General features: G+C 36.2%; 3 protein-coding genes across 4 annotated transcripts; 2 read left to right on the top strand and 1 right to left on the bottom strand.

The window, feature by feature from the left end:
* Positions 1 to 54: 54 nt before the first annotated feature.
* ndufaf2 (NADH:ubiquinone oxidoreductase complex assembly factor 2) lies at positions 55 to 2,037 on the bottom strand. The gene is made up of 4 exons (XM_079637143.1): positions 1,794 to 2,037; positions 1,322 to 1,411; positions 860 to 900; positions 55 to 674 (listed from the first exon to the last, which is right to left on the bottom strand). Exons 1-4 carry the CDS (start codon positions 1,906 to 1,908, stop codon positions 429 to 431), a joined length of 492 nt encoding a protein of 163 aa, XP_079493269.1. The 5' UTR covers positions 1,909 to 2,037; the 3' UTR covers positions 55 to 428.
* On the top strand, positions 1,964 to 13,007 carry ercc8 (excision repair cross-complementation group 8). Of its 2 annotated transcripts, XR_013800420.1 has the most exons (13): positions 1,964 to 2,404; positions 2,799 to 2,894; positions 3,045 to 3,146; positions 3,268 to 3,391; positions 5,005 to 5,086; positions 6,737 to 6,805; positions 7,692 to 7,758; positions 8,314 to 8,417; positions 10,308 to 10,432; positions 10,612 to 10,633; positions 10,719 to 10,916; positions 11,064 to 11,159; positions 12,410 to 12,531. XR_013800420.1 is itself a non-coding variant. In XM_079637136.1 (12 exons), exons 1-12 carry the CDS (start codon positions 2,328 to 2,330, stop codon positions 12,470 to 12,472), a joined length of 1,203 nt encoding a protein of 400 aa, XP_079493262.1. In that variant the 5' UTR covers positions 1,964 to 2,327; the 3' UTR covers positions 12,473 to 13,007. The 2 variants fall into 2 exon arrangements, 1 of the variants encoding a protein (XP_079493262.1); XM_079637136.1 differs by lacking the exon at positions 10,612 to 10,633 and having other exon boundaries at positions 12,410 to 13,007.
* elovl7a (ELOVL fatty acid elongase 7a) lies at positions 12,929 to 23,009 on the top strand. Its single transcript, XM_079637138.1, has 8 exons — positions 12,929 to 13,210; positions 15,209 to 15,300; positions 16,060 to 16,250; positions 16,935 to 17,015; positions 17,285 to 17,341; positions 19,293 to 19,398; positions 20,015 to 20,151; positions 21,116 to 23,009. The coding sequence occupies exons 2-8, from the start codon at positions 15,228 to 15,230 to the stop codon at positions 21,344 to 21,346; spliced, it is 876 nt and encodes a 291-aa protein (XP_079493264.1). The 5' UTR covers positions 12,929 to 13,210; positions 15,209 to 15,227; the 3' UTR covers positions 21,347 to 23,009.
* The last annotated feature ends 130 nt before the right edge of the window (positions 23,010 to 23,139 follow it).

Genomic DNA, 23,139 nt, shown 5'->3' with positions numbered 1-23,139 from the left:
CATCAAGCAGCACAATGGACTGTTTTCGATAGGACATAATAATTTGAGATGAACTGCAGCTGCAACTTTTATTTACCTACTTTATAAATAAGGTGCAAAAGGAAATCTACAACACTGTAATATTTTTTTTTTACAATAGTCTCTGTGATGATTTAAAGTTTTCCATATGCTGAGACAGTTCAAAGTACTTCTGAAATGTCATTTCAATTAAAGAATGCACAAAATGTTCTACATTTGGTAATTTGATTTTGAAATAATCCTGAGTACAATCCATTACAATTTACAATCCATTTCAATTATGCTAAATCATTACATGCAATGTTTCAATTGGCTCCAGAAAACTAGTCCAGTACTGAATATTTGTCTACTACTAATTCATTTAAACTGAAAAATTACTTGAAGATGGCAGGTGAGGGTTTTATAAAGTCCTATTTTTTGGTTCCTGGAGGTGTCCAGGACCCTGGCTGAAATGTGTTGGCAGTGCTTATGGGGTCCTCACTGATTTCAGACTGCCCGAACTGTGTGGCAGAAGCATGACCTTTGACCTGAGTCTGAACAGGCAGGGCCACCAGACCTTCCTCAAACTCTTTGGTCTGCAGGGCTTTATCCCTCTCCCCTGCCTCTACAGCTTTGATTTTTATCTGCTCCCTGTAGTGTTCATTCTTTAGCAACTCCTGTAGAGGGAAGACACGTGTTAACATTAACATTAACACTTAAAGTGATGACTTTATTACATCATTCTAGGTGTAGAAATGATCATTTCTAAAGATATAATAAACAATAAATAAAATGAAAAAAGTTTTTTTTAGATTTTAGTTTATATTCTGAGCAGTTTTCTTGATGTAATTAGAAATAATACCTCTATAGTAGGTGGCTCCTTCCGCCTGCCTCTGATCCAAGCTAAAAGAAACAGAAAAGACAAGAAATATTGATTTGTTAAATAAGGAGCTAAGTTAATATATCATTTGATGATAACATGGTATAAAACATTTAGATCTTTAAGTAAAACATGCCTAAAACATCTAATTATATAAAATATCTTCATTACTGTGTCAATTTTTTTGTATAAACAAACAGTTAATAATGTTAATTTAGACAGTTAATGCAGAATATATATATATATATATATATATATATATATATATATATAGGTTCATGCAGTGGCATAGGTTTGATTTTGAAATTGGTGGGGACACGGGGACATATATTTTTAGGTTTGATCGAATTTATTGCTAGGGATATATCAGTGTCACTGGATATTGGTAGGGACGCGTCCCTACTAAATTCTATGCCCCTGGGTTCATGACTGACTCTCTATTACCATCCCATTCAGAAGGAATGCTTCCTTCCAGGTACTCAAACTCTTTTGGATTTGCTGCTTCTACTAGGCGCCTTGGCCGCATGATCCGTCCTGAAAAAGACAAGGAAGAATTGGGATGAGATCAATGTATTAGGCAGGCTAATTTAAACCACCAAATAAAATAAAAAAAGAGAACGAGATAAGTTTTCTATAACCAATGGCCAAGAAAAGAGGTTTTTTTTTTTTTTTTTGTTGTTGTACAGAATGGCTACAGTTTGCTATATTTCAATTTATTTAAAGCGGTTAATTTGAAATATTTAGATAATACATGTATGATTCTTAATAATAATCATTTATAAACATAATTATATGTATCATCTCTCCATTTAATTTTATCCTGAAGTTCTACCAAGTAGAAGTATAAAGGTGTGCGTTCATAATGGCTGTTACTCGGTTTAAAAACACACTAGTCAAAGTCTTATGCATGACCTACCTGTCCATGACTTCTGCTCGGGTATAAAGTAATATTTATTTCCTAAATGATCTGTGCCGATATGCTCTTTTACCATTCCAAATGTTCTTCGCAACAGAGAGCTAATACGGCTCATCACTATAAGATATGTGAAATGTCAATATATTCTCTCCTATTGAACATGCAGACGCATTCACTTCACTGTTCCGTCTGGTTACTTACAACTACGCAGCAATTATGCTGTCATGTGATTGGTCCTGGCGCCCGCTCAGGCCAATCAGAGTATGCGTTGTAGGCAGGTCACAACATGGCTGCCCCCTAACCAACAAAATGCACAACAATCATATCTAAAAGCTGAAATAGAAATAGATCATATTTCATTTAGTGTGTTGTACAGAATGAATTTGTTCAGTTTTAAAACGCGGTTCTACATGTTAAATAACCGCCACTCTAAAGCTAGGGTTAAAGACTGCAAACAGATTTCGGATATAGTTCATTCACTCTGACTACATACCACAATACTTAAATAAACAAAATCTCGATGTCTCTACAAAGATGCTGAGTTTTCTTAATGCCAGGCAGTCGGGGATTGACGACCCAGTTCGTCTGAGGCGTGCAGAGTCCACACGAAGGTAATGTTATAGTATAACGTTTGGTTTTAATTCATATTTACGGGGATGCTGGGAGATTTTTATTGGTTATACAGGGTTACATTTGTATAAACAAAAACAATTGATTAATTAAATTTAAATATCTAAATAAACAAAGTTAAATAAAACATTAAAATTTTATAACGTTAAGAAAATGTTCAAACATTGTTCATAACAATTGTTTTAAGTATTGTGTAATGCTATAATGTACTAACCATAATTTGTTCTTGTGTTACATTCTGTATCATCATTAATGTTGAGGGGAGAATTCTAGCAAACAGCATTTTTTGAAATTCATAACATGAATGTTATGTCAAATCAAATTTATCTAAACATGTGGCACAACTTACCTCACTCTTCCTTTCTGCGTCTTTAGGGTGCTTAGTCTGGAGTTGAACCACAACAGAGATGTGGCTCGTGTCCATGGCAATGGAATTAACACCCTGGACATTGAGGTTATTGATGGGAGATAGTAAGTGTACTCCTCGCTCAAGAATACTAGAATACTGCAATCATAGAATTCAATTCACATATTACATTGATATGCTCCTTAATACTCCATTTTCTTGTGATGACCCCATATAGTAAATACAGTAATTCACTGGCCCGTTTTGCATTCCAGCATGTTATCGGGTGGATCTGATGGTGTAATAGTGATCTATGACTTGGAAAACAACAGCAAGAAGCTTCAATACTCTTGCAAAACAGTCTGCACAGTGGGCAGGTCAGTCAGTATGGCTCCCTTCTCCTTCACAGTGATCCAGCGACCACCAGATGGCAGTATGATATTTTCAAATTTTAATGTTTTGTCTGGTTATGTGTGACTCTCACTGTTTTCTGTGAAGGTCCAGTCGGCATGTGCATAAATTCAGCGTTGAAACGGTGCAGTGGTACCCGCATGACACCGGTATGTTTGTGTCCAGCTCATTTGACAAAACCATGAAAGTTTGGGACACAGAAACTCTGAAGGTGTGTGTACGTCCTTCAACCAAAACCTCATTTTTTCCACAATGATTACTCATTGACTTCTTTCTCTTCTTTTTGGGGTTAAGTATTTGTTATTATATATGTACCTCTGGTCTGCATTCATTAGCTCCCATAGTTTTTTTCAAAAATGTCTTAACAACTGAAAGCCGCAAGTCATTGTGGAACTACCAGTCTGCTTAAATACAGGCTCTGTGGTGTCAAATGTCCCTTATCTATTGGCCTTGCATCTGGTATTTGCATTGTAACTGACACACAAGAATGGTGCCCAAGCAACATTCAATGCTTTCTAAGTGCTCCCTTAAAGGCACAGTAGGGAGAGGTTGCTTAGTCAAAACAATAACAAGGGCGTAGCGTAGCTTGATTACGCCATGAATGTGCATGAAATCATGACATCACCATCTTCACCTCCACAGCCAATGAAAAGCAATCTGACGGGACTCAGGGACTTTTATTTTGTTGTTTATGCATATTTTACAATTAAAGTTACATTTAAAGTTCGCCTCCTTCTTTCCTGAACTTGAACTTTGTTACAGTTACATTTGATCACTTAAATTCCCATTATTTTATTTCATTAACGTTAACGTTACTCTGTGCGTTAGCTCAGTGGCTGGTATGAGACACTGGATGACTTGTGTTGCTAAATGGCATGCAATTCATTTTAAAACATGGTGGAGAAAAAGCTGTATTACTGTTGCAACAAATAAAGGTCTTTCTGCTTATGCTAATTTAGTCACTTGACAAAATGGTGTTGTCAGGCAATGTAATGACACGGTCCGTTACACTGGTTAAAATAGCTAATTTATCCAGATTAAACATTGTTGGAAACATTTGGCATAATGTAAGTACACAAGTCAACTAAATATATAACATTGTTCTAGTGGTTTTTGAATATTTAAATCCAAAAAACGTACATATTTTGCCATTAAGCACATCTAACATGGGCGTATATTTGTGCATTTCCTTAAAGGAATAGTTCACTTTGAACTAAAATGTTGGTATGTTTTAGCTTACCTCAAGGGCATCCAAGATGTAGGTGTCTTTGTTTCCGCAGTAGTTTCAATTTTGACATTTTTTGGTCAAAACGTTCTTGTCTGTCAGTGACATAATGCAGGTCTATGGTCACCACCTCACGTTTTTACCTCTTGTACACCTCTTGTACACAACCACGTCCAAGTGATCTGAGGGCGCGCGCACTTCCTGGTGTGTGACGTGTGCGCGCGTTCTGGCTTAGTCTGCGGACTAATATATACATATGTATAAATACTGTTCGTTTTCTCACACAAACCGCTCGTTTCGTGTCTTAGGCCATCAATGTGTACTTACGATGGGGAATTGTTTAATTTGGACTTCTCTGTGCATGCTCTTTGAGGTGTTGACCATAGACCTGCATTATATGACTGACAGACAAGAACGGTTTGACCTAAAAATATCAAAATTGAAACTACTGCGGAAACAAAGACACCTACATCTTGGATGCCCTTGAGGTAAGCTAAAACATACCAACATTGTATTTCAAAGTGAACTATTCCTTTAAAATCGTAATCTTTACATTAGGTTCTATTTTTTGATTGATTGATTGATTGTGTTTTGTTCAGCCAGCTGAGGAGTTCCAGTTCGATGGTAATGTCTACTGTCATCACATGTCTCCTGTAGCCAGGAAGCACAGTCTTATAGCAGGTGTGTTCTCTGACCAAACCAACCCTTCTGCATGTGGCTGTTCTTTTAAACTTCTGAGAACTCATTACTCTTTCGTGTCTTTCTGTTGTATCTTTAATTAATCATCTAGAGTTCCTAGAGCTTTAGAGTAGTTCATCAACATCAGCTCAGCCATCGTAGAATTGTTGCAGCAACAACTGTGCTTTTCAAACTGCACACTGAAAACTGTCCAGAGGATCTCAAAGCTTTGCTACCCCCACCTGATCTCCTTTGCCGAACCACTCGAAGAGCACGACCAAGTCACGCCTTAACTCCCCAAGTCCAACACCAAATGCTTGGGGAGGAGCTTTCTTCATTCAGCTGTAACAACTTGGAACTGCCTCCCCTGTACTGTAGTAGGTGAAATCACCTCAAAGAATGTCCAGGCTTTCAAGAAGAGACTAAACAAACACCTTCTTAGCAAAAAAATTGTAATCTCCTGATGCTTAATGTTCACTTATCCTATATATCCAGTCCTGAGTAGCTGCAGATCACGATAGGCTCTCGGAACATGTTCTGTTAAAGCCTGTATCTGCCTAGCTTGAAAAAAAAAAAAAAAATCAACGCTTGTACATCTTCAGATGGCCTTCAAATAAAAAGAGAGATATGGATGCTCATATCTGCTCTAGAATATACTTTTGGTTAAAGTGGAATAATTTGAAGGATCTTAATCATCATTCATTATTGCTCAATGGGTAGACAGCTAAACATTTCCTGCTTTAAAAATGAGAGGTGAGGAATCCAGGCACTCGTCTCTTAATCAGGACAGACAGGTTATGAACACCTCAGTGCCCCTTTGTCTCGGTCTCTTTTTTCTGTCACACATTCTTTTTCTTTTTAAATGAAGTCATAATTTCCCCCACCTCCATCTTTTCAGAAAAAAAACATGCTTCCATAGTAAATCTTCCATAGTGCAGTAAGCAGTAAAATGCTATTGTTTATATGCTGAGTTTAAATATCCTGTTAATCAAATAATATATTTTCTACAATCTCATATTTATCATAAGTTGGGATCTGCCATCACACATATGTTTATATCACATATGATCAGTTTTTTTTAGTCTTCTCTGAATTATCTTACAGAGTAAATAATTGCAAGATAAATTATATTAAGTATGACATCTAGGCTTTTACAGAATTGTGCAACTTTATGCAAGTAAACAATTATTAATCTTGGGTGTTAGATCTCTTCTGTTTGATGAATGGTTCACACCAGGCAATTCTTGCAAACAGAAAGTTTTTATACAGCCAGGCAATTCTGACTAACACTTCTAATTTTGTCTCATTTTGAGTCTCACTTGACTCCAGGTTAGATAACTCCTGACTTCAGTTACTGAAGGTCATCAAAACGTATATTTGATTATGCTTTATGATGATAGTAGACTGTTTTTTATTTATTTGTCTGTTCATGCTGTTCATATATTTTTTCCTGCAGCTGTATAACCAGACACATTTTAAAGATCACATTCCATATATTTCCAAAAGCTTAGAATTAGTACTCTAGTTCAAAATAAGATTTGTGTTTAATGTGTTTTGCCCCTAACACATGGGCTCTAAACTCCTACAACAACAGTGTGTCTGAGCTGTTTTGTTATTCTTCTCACTCAGCTCTATTGTACTCTGTGTTGGCAGTTGGTACCAAAGACCCTAAAGTGCAGCTTTGTGATCTGAAGTCTGGGTCGCGCATCCACATCCTACAGGGTGAGTAATGCCTGTTGTTTCTGAATGGAGACAGCCCTGGTGGAGGGATATTTTACTCCTTTAAAGTCCCCCTGTGGTGAAAATCAAGCTTTTAATGTTGTTTATATGTCTATGTAGTGTTTTTAAAATGTTTTAAAACAAACCATGTGCAAATTCATAAGTCAGCACCATTGCTGAGTATTTTCTCCTTAAAACTGCAGTGAAACAAAGACAGTCTCAAAATCACGGTTTGAAATCGCTGGCGTTTCTGACGTCACAAACTACCTTGTAACCAATCAGGTCAACGTGTGATCGTCAACGAGTGGATCTCTGAGCTGGTGTGAGTGAGTGGAGGCAGGGCTAATTTGCATATTCATAGAACCACGTATACTAAATGAGGCAAGGGTGTAGAGTTACATTCAAGCTATTTTAAGGCATGAAGAAGGAAAACATTTTTAAATATGTAATTTTGGTGATCAAAGATGAGTTTTAAGGGATAAAATTACTGACTGCAGGGGGACTTTAAAAGCCAAAGACTCAAATATTTTGACTAGACATGGGTTATTGAATCCTGACCATATTAGTAGTTATTTTGCCTTATTATTATTCTAGTATGCTGATTTAGTGCTCAAGAAAAATGTCTTATTATAAAAGTTGTGCTGTTTAATGTTTTTGAGGAAACCACGATACTTTTTCAGGATTCTTTGATGAATAGAAAATTCAAAAGAACAGCAATTTGTGACATTATACATTTCCTTACCATCACTTTTGATTAATTTAATCCACCCTTGCTATATAAAAGTATTAAAAAAATCTTACTGAAACCAAACTTTTGAATGGTAGTGTAAATTAACTTTCAGAGTTATTTAAAGTATCAGTTTATCATGAAACAAGTTTTCCTTGGCAGGCCACAGGGGCGAGATCCTCTCAGTGAGATGGTCTCCACGATATGAGCACATCCTGGCCACTGCCAGGTAAGCACTTCCACACCTGCACAAATGTTAATGCACTCACCTTTCCTTGGCTGAGGAGTACAATAACAAGAAACAGCCACATCCTGTGTTATTTGATGCTGTTTTTTTTTATCAGTTGTGCATTCTTTAGTCATTCGATGCCTTCATATATTTTAGTTGTTCTATATTCTTTTGAAACTGTCCTTCCTGTCTGGAAAACAATTTAGAATATAGAGTGAAGAGTTGTTCATTTTTTGCTAAATCTATTTTACTAGTAAACTGCAGAAAACTAGGTCAACATCTTATCCAAGAATCTCTAGCACATGAAGTGCCATGAAAAATAAAAACAATTGTTGGAAGAAATCCAGGCATCTATTTTGTTTTTTCAACCTATTTACCAAATGAGATTGCTAAATATTGCCTATTTAAGAAGTGCATAGGAATGATGGATAATGTTTGCATTATCTGAACAGAGGAATCTTACTGGTTTAAAGGCCAGTTCTAAGTCTTATCTGGCCATCTATAAGAGATTTATTCGTGTTCATCTTGCATTAACTTTTGTGGAACTTTTGTCAGCACCGACAGCAGGGTCCGCGTCTGGGATGTTAGAAGAGCCTCAGGGAGTCTTTTTACTTTGGACCAGCACAATGGGGACAAATCCAAGGCCTCATCTGAAGCAGGTGAAATGACATTTAGCATGTTTTATTCAGAACTTGAACTGAAACTTATTTTGAACTGAAAAACATTTGAGAGGTAGTTTACTGAACATATTTTGTTTATCATGTGCATTCTAGAAAATCCATTTGTGTGACTGAATATTGGTATTTAAAGGTGCTCTAAGCGATGTCACGCATTTTTTTGTCACATACAGCAAATATCTCCTCACTATCCGCTAGCTGTCTGTCTCCTGAACACACTCTAAAAAAACGCGGCCTCTGTAGACACCCCAGGCTCCACAAACAGCAACAAAAACAAACTGGGCTAACCCGCACCACGAAACATAACAAACAGTGTTCCAGCCAATAACCGACAAGAAGGATTTGGGGGTGGGGTTTGGGGGGTTAGTGCACGGATGAGGAGGAGGGAGGGTCTAGCTAGCCTCCGTTTTGTTTGACAATAGTTCGAACGTCAACAAGAAGTGACGCCACCCAGGATCGCTTAGAGAACCTTAAAAGAGTGTATAAAAAGTTATATGTAATTTTATAGTAAGTTCAGATGATAAGTTCTTCAGAGATACCAGACATGAATGTGAGCAATAATCTCTGTGTGTAAAAGATGCCGAAAGCTCATATTTCTGCATCAGACAAGAGCTGTTTATATACTTTATAAACTTGTCTGTAATCACCCTTGTTATATAATTTTATTTTCTTCTGTCACAGATGAAAATGTATAAATAATATATATAAAATACGTAACTGTTAATTTACCACAATAATGTGGTACAATTATTATTATATTATATTATAATATATCAATATATGCAATATATGACAATTAATATTATACTATATATAAACTATAATATTAATTGTTTTATATAGGTATACACATAGAGTATGATTCTATATATATATATATATATAGTACTGTGCAAAAGTCTTAGGCATGTTAGTATTTTCACAAAAAAAATGGTTTAAAGTCAGTTATTTATATCTATAATTTTTTGTGTGATTCTTTATTTATTAATATATCTATAATTTTTACCATTAATTGTAAAATTCCAGCGATATTTTTGTATGCAATATGAGTCTGACAACAGCTCCACACAGAGATCTGATCTCACCATCATTGAGTCTCTCTGTGTTTACATGAAGAAACAGAAAAAAAACTGAGAAAGACTAAATCCAGAACAACTGCGCTAATGTCTCCAAGACATATGAAGAAACAAGTGTACCTGTACAAAAGCTGTTTTAAATGCAAAGGCTGGTCACAACAAATATTGATTTGATTTAGTTAATAGAAGTTAATTTATAAATAAAATGTATCTATATATGACATTATTTTTGAAAGAATCCTCACTTTACAGCATTTTTACACACGTTCCTAAAACTTTTAACAGTACTTGTATTTTGAAGGAAGGTTTCTTTATATGTCTTGGAGATGTTTCCACAGTTCTTCTGGATTTAGTCTTTATCAGTTTTTTTGTTTCTTCATGTTATCCCAGATGGACTCGATGATGGTGAGATCAGATCTCTGTGTGGAGCTGTTGTCAGACTCCTTGTGCGTACAAAAATCTCACTGGATTATTACAATTAACGGCAAAAGGAATGTTTGGAAATGTACACTGATATTTCCTACTAACACACTATAGCTATAAAATATATAAATAATTGGCTTAAAACCATTTTTTTGGGGGGTGAAAATACTAACGTGCCTAAGACTTTTGCACAATACTGTATATATGCATTTAAAATATTATAGAATACAAATAATGTACTTCAAATATAAATATTTATATATAATACAAAAAATAAAATATAGTCATTATTAATGGTATTGTATAATATTAAATATAATATTGTAATATAAAATGTAGCAATCTTTAATATAAAATTATACTTTTCTTCCAGTGAACACAGCACACAATGGGCGAGCAAATGGATTGTGCTTCACAGCTGACGGACTCCATCTCCTCACTACTGGTACAGATGATCGAATGCGTCTGTGGAATAGTGCCACGGGGGAAAACACATTAGTGAGTAGCTCTTAGGGATGTTTGAAGACTTTACACTTAATTCCTAATATCTGCTTTGTAAAAAATTATATTTTGAGCCTATGTTCATGCAGCTGAAGTAATTAGGGGCCATTCACACAGATCACGTTTTTCATTCCATTGCTCTACTTTTTCATTGTTTTCGCATGTAAACGCGATAGACAGACGTCTTTTACCGTTTCGGTTAGTTGTTAATTTCACAGATATCTTTAAATCTTTGTCATTTTAATTTGTGGACTGTTCAGAAATCCTTCATTCTCATCAACAGGTGAATTATGGAAAAGTCGTCAACGAGAGCCGCAAAGGCCTCAAGTTTACCGTATCGAGGGGCTGCAGTCCGGAGTTTGTGTTTGTGCCGTGTGGCACTTCGGTAGCGGTGTACGGGCTTCACTCGGGAGAGCTGATCACTATGTTGAGAGGACATTATAATAATGTAGACTGCTGTGAGTTCCACCCAGATTATCAGGTAAATTTGTTCCTGATTATTTGCTTAGTAATTGAGTCTTTACTAATCAGACAACAAACTGAAACAATGCCAGGAAGTAAAAGCAGTGTTCTCACAATCATTTAATGAGATTTGAATTGACTCATAGACTCATTTGTGCCTCATTAGGAGCTGTACAGTGGAGGTAAAGACTGTAACATCCTGGCATGGGTCCCAGTGCTAAGGCAGCCTGACATTGAGGATGAAGAAACCAACTCTAAACGGGTAAACTTTTGAGACATATTTTTTAATACAAAATTATAATTTTTTACTCTTGTCCAGATTTCAGAAAAGATTAGGTTGATTCAATTAATGGTGCGCTTTAACGACTACTACAATGTCCCGTGGATCAGGTGTTTTTGTCTTTACAGATCTGCAGGTTTGGACTAGGTGGGGCAGAAAGTGAATCTAAATTTGTGCTCACGTAATTTTTTTTTTATACCTTAGTCACACTCCCCAGCTAATAGATAAGATCAGATAACCTGACAATCACTTTGCCCATTATGGCATATATTCAGATGCGTCTTCTGTCAGTCATGGTCTACAGATGTACACATTAGCCTGAGTTGCACAAGATCTTGATGGCTTGTAGTTTATCAGGTGCTGAGTTTAACATCCTGCTCTACCAGTTTTTCTGGTAGAAAATCTGGCACACGTTTAAGGAATTGCATTGCGCATCACTGATACATACTTGGCTATTAGCATGGCTTAGTGATCAAATATATATTTTTTAACAATGTATTTGGAAAAGATTAATTTTACCAATGTGTCACAAAAAACATTTGGATTATATTACAGCTATATTCATAAACATATAAATGTATATATATAATTTATTTCAGCCAATTCTTACTGATGCTTCTAAGACTATCGCAAGTCTTTCTTGCTAATTTGTTTAAACCTTGATGTAAGTAAGGTAGATGACTGGTTTTCAAATCAGAAATATATTTCAGAAAACCAAATATTTGAAAAGCAATATAGTGATAATGCACCACGTGCTCTTATTGTTGTGCCCTGGCTTTATCATCTAAAGGTAAACAGTAATCAAACATCACTGAATCAAGTCGGCATGAAACGGAAGTTGCAACGGCCTTTTTTTTCTCTCCATTGTGACGGATATCCGTGTGAAAAGGCTTCTCAAACTAGAAAAAATGGAGGACAGGACTTGATTTTGTCCATCCTTGGTTTGATATTGATGTGATCTCATGTGAGTAACAGGTTGTACCGCCCTCGCGCCTGTACACGTCACCAGAGAAGAGAAGAGAAGAAATGTCACTGCAGGAGGGAAGGGACGATATTTTGATTAAAGATTATGAGGGCATATGATTAAAAATAAATATTTGATGTCCACGGATAAATAATTTATTATAAATACTGCAATATTCCATAAAAAACAAGAAGTGTCTATTTTGAATTCATGCTGACTTTTATGATGTTCAAATGTTTCTGAATGTTCTGAATGCATGTTTTCACAGGGTGGAACACAAGCTGCAGTCAATCCTGCTTTTGAAGATGCCTGGAGCAGTGATGAAGGCTGACAGAGCAAGGAAACCAGCAAACTGTTTTTTATTATCCAAATAAACCACTATGTACATTCCCTCAGAGGTCAAAGTGCTCTTATTGTATACAGTTGCATACTGCGATCAATCGGTGCCTATAAAGTCTCATGGGTGTCAAGTATTTCCATTGGTTGGCACCTGCTGATTTGCCTTTCAACTTGATGTGAACTACAAGTTCTCATGTCAATGGTTTGGTGTAAAAAGTTTGTCTTGTGATTATGATAAACATATTTGTTTTTACTTTAGTTTTGTGGGATGATCAATGAACAGTTTATGTGTGTGTTTTTATTAATTAAACAATGAATGTAGTAAGATAAAACATTCATGCTGACTATATAATTTTTACTGTGAAGGATCTATTGGGACATTTTATAAATCATTATTTGACTCCATACTTTTGTCCTTATAAATTTACGCACCCTATAGCGTGGGGGTATTACAAGTCCTGATGCGACATTTGACCAATCAGAGCCCTCAGTCTCAGAATCAGGTGAACGTGTCCGCCCACCGCTCGCTCATTGCAATGAAGAAGGCACTCGCGCGTCTTTAAGATTAATTGATGGAGGTCGTGTGTTCAAACCTTTAGATTTTTACTTTTTAAACTATCTTACCCGGCACGGAGGCAGAAGACGAGCGTCCCGGTGAACGCAGAGCGGGAGGACCTCGAGGTGTGCGTGGAAATACACACATATCTGAACTTTCGTCTGTTTTGTCACGGTAAGACACGCGCACCTGCACTTGCCTTTTTTGTGTGAAGTCTGTATGTGTGACCTGCTGTGAATTTCTTTGTAATAATGAGGATATTCTGCCTTCCCTGTTAAAGCCGTGTGAGTGAGTTACAGTATTTTCTCTCAGGATTTTGAGTCACTTAATTATTTATTTTCGGGTTGATATCACACTTTTTAATGATTTGGGTACGGTTACTAAATGAGTTTAGAACTCAGGTGGCGTCTCCGAAATACTGATGAGTGTCTGTATGATATGTGTGTGTTGGCTATGTATGTATGTTTTTTGTATTGTTGTCTGAAATGTCATTATCCAGCGCATATCACACACTTAAAACTCATGATATTATGTTAGGTTTAGTTTAGTATTGGGCGGTTCCTGAATGCACCTGTGTGAAGGGAAGGTAGTGTCCTCCTCTCACACCTGTAAGTTAACCAGTCTGACTCTGTCTCATGGCAACAGGCGTGTCGAGGCTTGTGTTAAAGATTACAGTATCTAGGCGGGCAACTCTCTTCAGATAATTGGACCAGTATACCCTGAAACACATGTTTGATTAGTTTCTCTTCAAACATTTGAAGGGAGGCAAAGAACGCTTGGGCTGATTGATGCTTCACCAGAATGATGCCTGAATTCATGTACAGCATTCGAGTTAGTGATTTATTTTATTTTAGGGACCATTCAGCTTAAAGTAAGCTGTAATTTGATGTATGAAATACATCAAATTATAAATGTGATAATGTGGTCTTTATTTATTTATTAAATTGCCTGCTGATATTCACCCTCACCAACAACAATGCGCATTTTAGAGACTACTTTTTATTTTATATGCAGCGGGAAATATATAGATTTTTATTATTTTATTGTATTTCAGATTTTCAAATTGTTATAATATTTTTAAATATCAGTATAATACATTTATTTATTTTCAGACATAAAATAATACAAATTTGTTTGGTTTTATAATTCGCTAGCTTTAAATTATCTTGTAAATCCATAAATAATATTAATAATGTGGATCTTAAAAGTATCCAAGTCATTTTTGCAATTTCAGCACTTTTTCTTCATCTTGTTTGTCCTTTAAGAGATGGTTTACTCAAATTAAAATTCTGACATTTACTCACCCTGAAGTTGTTCCAAACCTGTAGGAATTTCCTCCGGCTGAACGCAAAAGAAGATATTTTGAAGAATATGGGTATCCCAACTGTATGGGAAAAAAACTGTTTTGACTTCTATGGAAGTCAATGTGTTCAACATTCTTCAAAATATCATCTTTTGTGTTCAGCAAAAGAAAGCAATTTATACAGGTTTGGAAACAATTTGAGGGTGAAATTGACAGAATTGTCATTTTTGGGTGAACTATCCCTTTAATTAATGAAATTAGATGCCCTGATAACACAGCCACAGATGTTTGTTTATTATAAAATAATGCAATTTGAAATGCACTTTCTTGATAATGGTATCAATAACAACTGAGTTTCTCCATTGTATGCATCTCTGAGTTGAACCGTTATGTGGTATATTACTGTACATTGTTCTCTGGCTCTGCATTTCTTCATTTATCCACCCCCATGATTTTATGGGCTGTCCTGGCTTCTGTGTCCTTAATGTACAATGACTACTGACCATTGTGTCCCAACACTCACCCTCTTGTTCCGCTCCGAGTTTGCTGGAGAGGATGGAGGATGGTCTAACTGCTGATTTAAACTTTTTGTGCTTTCTAAACACAATACAACCTTTCATGCTGCCACCATAAATAAGCAATTCTTGCATCATTTTTGCAACATTTAGGTTCCATATCACATGCCATACTGTCTAGAAGGGAACAGTACTGTGAAGGTGTATTTCAAGATTGATCAATTATAAATTCAGTCTGAATGACATGTTGCGTTCAAGGCTAAATGAAAGATGTAAAGAATAAAAATGGTAGATTTTACATTAGTCGGTCATTGAGGGTCCTCTCCTGTTTACTCTTTATAATTGTCTCCTTAGGCTCTGATCATTGGCGGTGATGGCGTTCTGTGAGTTCACATCCACAGCTGAACAGTTGTATGACAAGTGGATCAAGTTGTTCGAAAATGCAGGTAAGAAGGTTTCTGAAATTAAAGAAAAAACACCAATGTATGACTTGCAACAGTCAGATTCTTAAAGTAAAAATCCCATATAACTTAAATCATTAAAGACAGACCTACTGTCAGCTATGAGCTTGTTTATTGATTGTATATGCTTTTGTTGAAGCCATCAGCCTGCATTATTTTATCTTTTTTTTTTTGACAAAAAAACGTTTAACAGTGGAGTTCATCATGTCAAAAGAACTCTTTAGTGCCAAACCACTCCCATGAAGCACTGCAAACTGACAGAGTCAGGCTCCTTGTGCTCTTAAACTTGAATAAACAAATATATTATATCTTATATTACATTTTGCTATATACATACTCTACATATTTAAAACAATAATTTTAAGTTTCTGTCATTTAAATAAACAATGCTAGGGTTGGTTCATGGCTTATAACTTAATAAGCATGGCTTAATTGGAAAAATTAATGGATAAACTTCCGCAACCAAGGTTGGTAAACGTGGTTTACACTGTTTAAAATCATTAGTGCATCAAATTACTTAATTTTTTAGAAGTTGACTGATTCTGTTTTTGAGATTGTTGAAACGTCAGTTTCTCATATATATTCTCATATCAGTGTAATTTATTGATCTCAGAGAATTATGGTGCTCAACAACAACAGCCATATCGGACCTAGATTAATGCACAAACTAATGCAGTTACAATAGATGTTGCTGTGCATGGACACATTACACGGAGTTCAGATATTCTTGTGATGTGATTTCAGACCCGAGGACAAAAGACTGGCTGTTCATGCCCTCTCCTGTCCTGCAAACGGCTATTATTTTATTCTACATCTTCTTTGTGACGTCACTGGGGCCCAGGATAATGGAGAACAGGAAACCGTTTAATCTGAAGCCGGTCCTCGTCATCTATAATTTCGGCGTTGTGGCTTTATCTCTTTACATGTGTTATGAGGTAAATATAATATTTTTTGCTGGCAGGCAAACCTGTTGTGTGTTTTGCTTGAGAGTTTACAAAGATACTAAAATAGATACTTGTATCTTGAACATGTTTTGTTTTGAGTCCATTGAGTTATGCTGCTGTTTTGTTTCATGCTGTTCACACATATAGCTAATGTGTAAATGGGTGGAATGAGTTTGCCTGCAGCGTTCAGTACCTAGAACCTACCTAGTTCAGTTTGCTCAAAAAATACAATTTACTCTTACTCATGTTGTTCCACAATTATATGATTGTCTGTCTGTGGCTCACAAAAAAGTTTTGCAGAATGTCTGAAGCAGCTCCATTCCATACAATAAAAGTGGATGTGATTCATACTGCCAGACACTAATTAACCTGTTTGCTGTATTCTTCTATATCTTCTGAAGCCATGTAGTAGTGTTGTGTTAAACTAACCGAAAACATCTGTTGTTTAGTGAAAATCTTCAGAGCTTTTGTTGATTTTTGCCCTTTTGGAAATTTAGTTTGAATCAGTCCATTTTTGTTGTATAGAAAAAATTCGGCTAAATATGAGTTTTTCTTGCATTGTCAGGTATTTATAGTGAGCTATCATTTTCTTTAGTCGATATCCATACAAATGGTATGGCCAAAGTTCTTGAATTTCAATCAAGCCCCTCTTACAAGTGTATTCTTTCTTTGCAGTTTGTGATGTCAGGCTGGGGAACAGGATATTCATTCGGGTGTGATCTGTTAGACCCCTCTCAATCACCACAAGCCATGAGGGTGAGAGCAGAAGAAATGTTGCTTTACCTGCCGTGTGAAAACCTCGGCCCTGGTTTATTTTTTTTCTCATGTAACCTGGCACCAGGCTTAGGTATTTGGCTTAGATGTGGTTGGCTTCACTTGACTTAAATGTTCCACAGAACCATTCAGACCTCCTGCAATACACTTATTTCTGAGTGATATTTTTGTATCATTGTCAATTTGTTTTGTATTTAATAGTTTGTCGGGCATTTGTGCTTATATTTAGCCATATATTTCTCATTCTCCAGATGGCATCGACTTGCTGGCTCTATTACTTCTCCAAGTTCATTGAGATGTTGGACACAGTGAGTGATGTTTCCTATTTATTACCTTGATTTCATGACATCTGCATTGCTACTGAAGCAAACGGCATATATAACCGCAAATAGTTGTCTGTCACATCTTTGACATATAGTGTTTTTCACTAATACTGGCACCTTTGGTAATAATGAGCAAAAGTGGCTGTGAAAAGTGCATCTGCATTGTTTATCCTTTTGATCTGAACCTTTCATTGAAGTAAAACTAAAAAGGAAAGTGAAGGGAAACTTGCATTATGATTTCTTTTTTTTTTCTTTTTTTTTTTTTATGCATGTTGGCCACAGAAATTCTTACGAGTAAAATATCTCTGAAGTATATTCTCATTCATATTTACGTTTTTGTTTTAGCACACCAGGGTGACTAGGAGCATGAAATTGTCCAGCCATGACTTCCTTTTCCACAGGAGTATAAATATGAGGAAACGCAAAGGCCAAATGTCCTTAATCATTCATCATGATGAGTAAAACCAAAGAATATAATTCTGTTGTGAAGTAAAAGATTGTTGAGCTTCACAAAATAGAACGTGGCTGTAAGAAAGTTACATAAAAAAAAAGCATTAAAGCATTGAAAATCCCCATTTTTCACCATCAGGGCAATAATTAAGAATCAGCTAAATTAACTTCCCAATCAATTAAAGATGTTAGAAATCTGCCTGGAAGAGGACGTGTCTATATCGTCCTAATGCACTGTGAGGAGGAGAGTTTGAGTGACCAAACACACTCCAAGGAGCACAGCTGGAAAATTTCAGAGATTAGTTGAGTCTTGTTGTTTTTTAATTTTTATCAAACAACACCTACATCACATGTTTGGGAGGGTTTCAAGAAAAATCCTCTTTGCTCATCCAAAAACAAACTCCAGCATATTCAGTTGTCAGACACGACTGGAACTTCAAAGGGGATCTGGTTCTATGGTCAGATGAGACTAAAAAATAGCTTTTTTGGTAGCAAACCAACCAGATGGGTTTGTTGCAAACAGGGATAAAAAATACCCCTCTTTTGGATTCATGGGATTCTAGCAAATCCCAACAGGTAAAAAAAAAAAAAAATCAAATCCTGACTGCTTCTGCTAGAAATCTTATAATGGGCCATGGTTAGATCTTCCATCAGGACAGGGATCCAAAACTAACATCAAAATCAAACAAAAATGTGTCACTGTGCACAAAATGAAGCTTCTGCCATGACCTAACCCTATAGAAAATGAGTGGGATTAACTGAAGAGTAGAAGAACCACCATGGAGCTGGGCATCTGGAGAGATTCTGTAAGGAATGGTCTCTGATCTCTTGTCAGGTGTTCAGAGCTGGCGAGCAGAGCTGTTATCTTGGGAAAAGGACATTGCAATAATTGGGTGCCAATAATTGTGGCCAACATGAACTAGAGAGAATTTTTTCTTAATGTGAGTTTCCCTCCACTTTAAATTTTCACTTCAATGAAAGGTTAGAATTTGTTGAATGAAAAGATCAAAAGGATAAACATATAGTTTTTTTTTACAGCCGCCTTTGCTCATATTTATCAAGGGTGCCAATATTAGTGAAGGGCACTGTGAGTCAGCAATATTATTAAATGGTAGAAAATGTTAATATTGTGAATTGGGGAGACAAAACTAAATCTATTGGGTGGAAAATTGGAAGCTTGCTTTTCTTATTTTGAGGCAATATAACTTAAACATCTATGGCATGGTGTCAGTTACCACAGAAAAGAATGTTGACCCATTTGTCAGTAAGTAAAGGTGCTTTTAATAGACATGGGGCAGTTGCCTTGGATTTTATTGAAACTATACATGAAAAATACCTCTGACTACAACCAAATGTTGTTTGAGTGATTGGATCAAAAACATTTTGGACTCCATTTAAACCTAAACAGTGTTTAGTGCTGTCCTTTGTGTTCAGATCACAGAAAACTAATTAAATACCTGGTCTTTTTTCTGTCTTTTCTGGCCAGATCTTTTTTGTACTGAGAAAAAAGCAAAATCAGGTGTCCTTTCTACATGTCTTTCATCATTCCATCATGCCTTTCACTTGGTGGTTTGGAGTCAGGTTTTCTCCAGGTATGTCTATCTTTTTCCCTGATTGCAAGACTACACTTAACTCTTTCCCCACCATTGACAGAATTGTTTTATCTTTCCGTATTTTCATAGCGTTATACGCTAGGGGGTGCTATGACATATCTACTAAAGAGTAGACAGAATCTCCTGATCAAAACGCATGTGAAGAAGAATCAGAAATGAGCAAGATCATATGCATATGTAAAATAATGCGATCATCAACATTAAACGGCATATAAATCAATACCGCCTAATGTTATTGAATGAAATGACGACCCAGGACGAGCTATAGGACTGTGCATTAGGGGAGTTGATGGACTCGATCTACTCCGTCTATGTTTTGGTCATCGTTCTGAATATAAACCAGACGTAGTCTTTGACAAAAACGGGATTTTATCAGCTTTTTGCTTTTTTTTTTTTTTTTTTTACTTGCATTCAAGTGTTGATTCAAAGAATGCATGAAGCTAGAATAAACATGTTTTTTTTTTGTTTAAAAGCAGAGACTGTTCTTTCCTGACATGTAATTAGAAATGTTGGTGGTCGCTGACAACCTTTTTCTTTTCTTTTTTTAACTCTGGTGGGGAAAGAGCTAAAAGATGCATTTCCTTTTTTGTTGCAGGTGGTTTGGGGACATTTCACGCCCCCCTAAACTGCGTTGTTCATGTCATCATGTATACATACTATGGACTGTCAGCCCTCGGCCCTAGCTTTCAAAAATTTTTATGGTGGAAGAAGCATCTAACTTCAATACAGCTGGTATGTATTCAATTCAATTCAAGTTTATTTGTATAGCGCTTTTCACAATACATATTGTTTCAAAGCAGCTTTACAGAAAATGCATTTCAAAAATGTACAAACAAAAATACAGTTAGTTAATCATAAATTTAGGGCATAACATATCGCCGGCGTTGGGTCGTCTCTTTACAGGCGTCGAGTCGTCTCATCACAGGCGTTGGGGCATCTGAAGTCTCCATGAGAGGCTGGATACATAACTGGAGCTGACGAACTCTATTTGAGTTATCTCGGGACAGGCATCCCGAGATAACAACAAAAAAGGCAGATGGGAAATAATTAGCGTAGCTGCTGTTCATAATATGAATGCATTTGATCTGATTTAACTGTAGTATAAAAGGTACGATGCATTATGTGAATGCTTGGCTAAAGAGATGCGTCTTTAGTCTAGTTTTAAACTGGGAGAGCGAGTCTGAGCCTCGGACAATATCAGGAAGGCTATTCCAGAGTTTAGGAGCTAGATGTGAAAACGCCCTCCCTCCTTTAGTGGACTTAGTTATCCTAGGTACGACCAGAAGCCTCGAATTTAGCGATCTTAAAGAGCGCGATGGATTATATGGCGATAGAAGATCCCTTAAATACACAGGAACTAAACCATTTAGGGCTTTATAAGTCAGTAACAATACTTTGTAATTGATACGGAACTTAATAGGTAACCAGTGTAGAGATGATAAAATTGGTGTTATATGATCATATTTTCTTGACCTAGTAAGAACTCTAGCAGCTGCATTTTGGACTAACTGTAGCTTGTTTACTGAGGATGCAGGACAACCAGCTAATAGATATGTATCACAACATTAAAATCGCATATTGATGTGGTTTAGATCTGGATTTAAAAAATCTTGTTTTTTGGTGTTCATACTAAAAGCTTAACTGATTTGAATCGAATTTGACACGCATTGTATTTTTGTTTGTGCTCTTTTCTCAGATCCAGTTTGTCATCGTAACTGGTCATATTAGCCAGTACTACTTCATGAAAGAATGTCCTTACCCGTACCCCATTTTCATCTACCTCATTACTCTGTATGGCGTCGTCTTCCTCCTCCTCTTCCTCAACTTCTGGTATCATGCATACACAAAAGGCAAAAGGCTTCCTAAAGTCCTGCAAAACGCAACAATGCTACAGAACAACAATGACATACACCACAAGAAAGAATAACTGGTGCAGTGTGACAAACCAATCAGCAGTGACAATCTACCTAAAACAGCCTTTTGGCTACATTTTTATAAGCATATTTATATGTACACCATAAAGTTTATCTTGATGCCCAAGGAAAAAAAAAGTTACTTTACAGACTGTGTGTTACAGACTGTGTGTTTCAGTCTTGGCTGGATCTTGCCTTCTAACCGCAGCTGGGCATTTGAGTTGAACTCTGGGTCATTGCCTTAAGGGCTGCTTATGTTTCTACTCATTTTCCTCATCATTTTCTGCATACTGACGTGGTTCCCCTCCCTGTTTAATGAGATGTGAATGAGTCAGAAGCCTCCCAGCTCCTCACTCATGTCAGTCACCTCACTTTTATTGCCTTTTTTTTTTTTTTTTGTTGCTATATTTAGATTTTTATGGCTGTTTTTGGCTATATCAGTAAGTAAGATGAAGTGTTGGCATTTTTTTTCTTCTGTCCCTTCGTAAATCAGAACTGTAGAGAAAATTCTACCACGAACACTAGGTGCTATATCCGTAATGCATATTTATGTGCTTTTCACCCTCTATATGTGACATTGCATGAATGGTAGCAAGTACGGCAACTGTCCTTGAAGGAACCGATGCATTGATCTCATCTTGCACTATTGGCGAAGAAGGACTGGAATTTGGAATTTGGATAAAAATCTTTTTATTTTATACATCGTAATGAATGTCTTGGGCTTTATTGTCCAGGACAGGAGCCTGCTATTTTTGTATAAATTTAGTATGTTAATTGACGGTTTTAAATATTTATGAAAAAATAAATAAATGCTGTATTCACTTATGTTGGTGGTTTTGTTTTATTTTAGAACTGCACCTTCTAATGGGCTGACTATACTTTGGGGACTTTGTCCCAAAAAGTGAACTAAATTTCACAAAACCTGGGGGCATCCAGAGAAAAATAATTTTGTATATATATTAGCTTTCATTTTGTGGTTAATCTGTTGTGTGTCCATTTAGGATTGTGTTAGTTTTAAATGTGGATGCATCCTATAAGATTTTAAATGCCTAATTCTCAGTTTTACCATAAGATCACAGCTCCCCCATGTGGAGTAAAATGTTGTAGTTACAATCAAGGGGTAAAAGCGTCTGGGAATTTTGCAGTTTCTGAACATTTGCTTTTAACCCCTTAATTATTTTGTATATCTTCTTTACTTTGTTTGACTGTGTGTGTGTATACCGTTCATGATTTAAAATTGGAGACCTTAATTGTTTTGGCATTATTATTAGGAAAAATATACAATTTGCTTTATCTTTGCAAGGAAGAATAGTCACAATGGCTTAATTCCCTGCAAATGAAGTCCGTTAATTGTAATAATGCCTAAATTATGCTTTTTACATATTTTCAAGTATTTGAAATGAAATCATGCATTCTAATATTTGTATTTGCAGGTATGTATTAATAATGTCATATTGTAGCTGTACTGGTGGAAACCAATATCAAATGGTGTTTCTGTTTGAAGTTACCATGTAATTAATTCTGTCTGTCTTGAGATGCTGTGAAATCTAAAATACAATGGTTTCCAAACTTGTGCATTCAACCTAAAACTGCTTCCTTATGCGAGATTTGTTTGAGGCTTTTGTAGTAGTAGAACAAACGTGTATGAGTGGTTGCCTCCTGCTCGCATAAAACAGGAAAACAGAATTCTCCTTAAAGCATTTTTCACTGGTGCTTCATGGGTAATTTGGTCTAGCAGTTAAAGTAGGTCACGGTTCTCAGAATGTGTGAACTACAGCAGGTCAGAATCAATTTGGATTGCTGTGGA

The sequence above is a fragment of the Phoxinus phoxinus genome, assembly GCF_949152265.1.
Source record: "Phoxinus phoxinus genome assembly, chromosome: 15".
NCBI lineage: Eukaryota > Metazoa > Chordata > Actinopteri > Cypriniformes > Leuciscidae > Phoxinus > Phoxinus phoxinus.
Note: the sequence above shows the minus strand (reverse complement) of the source record. Positions and strands in the feature narration are given on the sequence as shown.

Excerpts from the sequence above, each read along its gene's own strand:
- ndufaf2 (XM_079637143.1), bottom strand. The coding sequence starts at position 1,908 with ATGAGCCGTATTAGCTCTCTGTTGCGAAGAACATTTGGAATGGTAAAA. Across the intron at positions 901-1,321 it reads CATTCCTTCTGAATGGGATG|CTTGGATCAGAGGCAGGCGG; the intron begins GTAATAGAGAGT and ends TGTTTCTTTTAG. Across the intron at positions 675-859 it reads AGGAGCCACCTACTATAGAG|GAGTTGCTAAAGAATGAACA; the intron begins GTATTATTTCTA and ends TTCCCTCTACAG.
- ercc8 (XM_079637136.1), top strand. The coding sequence starts at position 2,328 with ATGCTGAGTTTTCTTAATGCCAGGCAGTCGGGGATTGACGACCCAGTT. Across the intron at positions 3,392-5,004 it reads GGGACACAGAAACTCTGAAG|CCAGCTGAGGAGTTCCAGTT; the intron begins GTGTGTGTACGT and ends TGTTTTGTTCAG. Across the intron at positions 5,087-6,736 it reads GAAGCACAGTCTTATAGCAG|TTGGTACCAAAGACCCTAAA; the intron begins GTGTGTTCTCTG and ends CTGTGTTGGCAG.
- elovl7a (XM_079637138.1), top strand. The coding sequence starts at position 15,228 with ATGGCGTTCTGTGAGTTCACATCCACAGCTGAACAGTTGTATGACAAG. Across the intron at positions 17,016-17,284 it reads AATCACCACAAGCCATGAGG|ATGGCATCGACTTGCTGGCT; the intron begins GTGAGAGCAGAA and ends CTCATTCTCCAG. Across the intron at positions 19,399-20,014 it reads TGGAGTCAGGTTTTCTCCAG|GTGGTTTGGGGACATTTCAC; the intron begins GTATGTCTATCT and ends TTTTTGTTGCAG.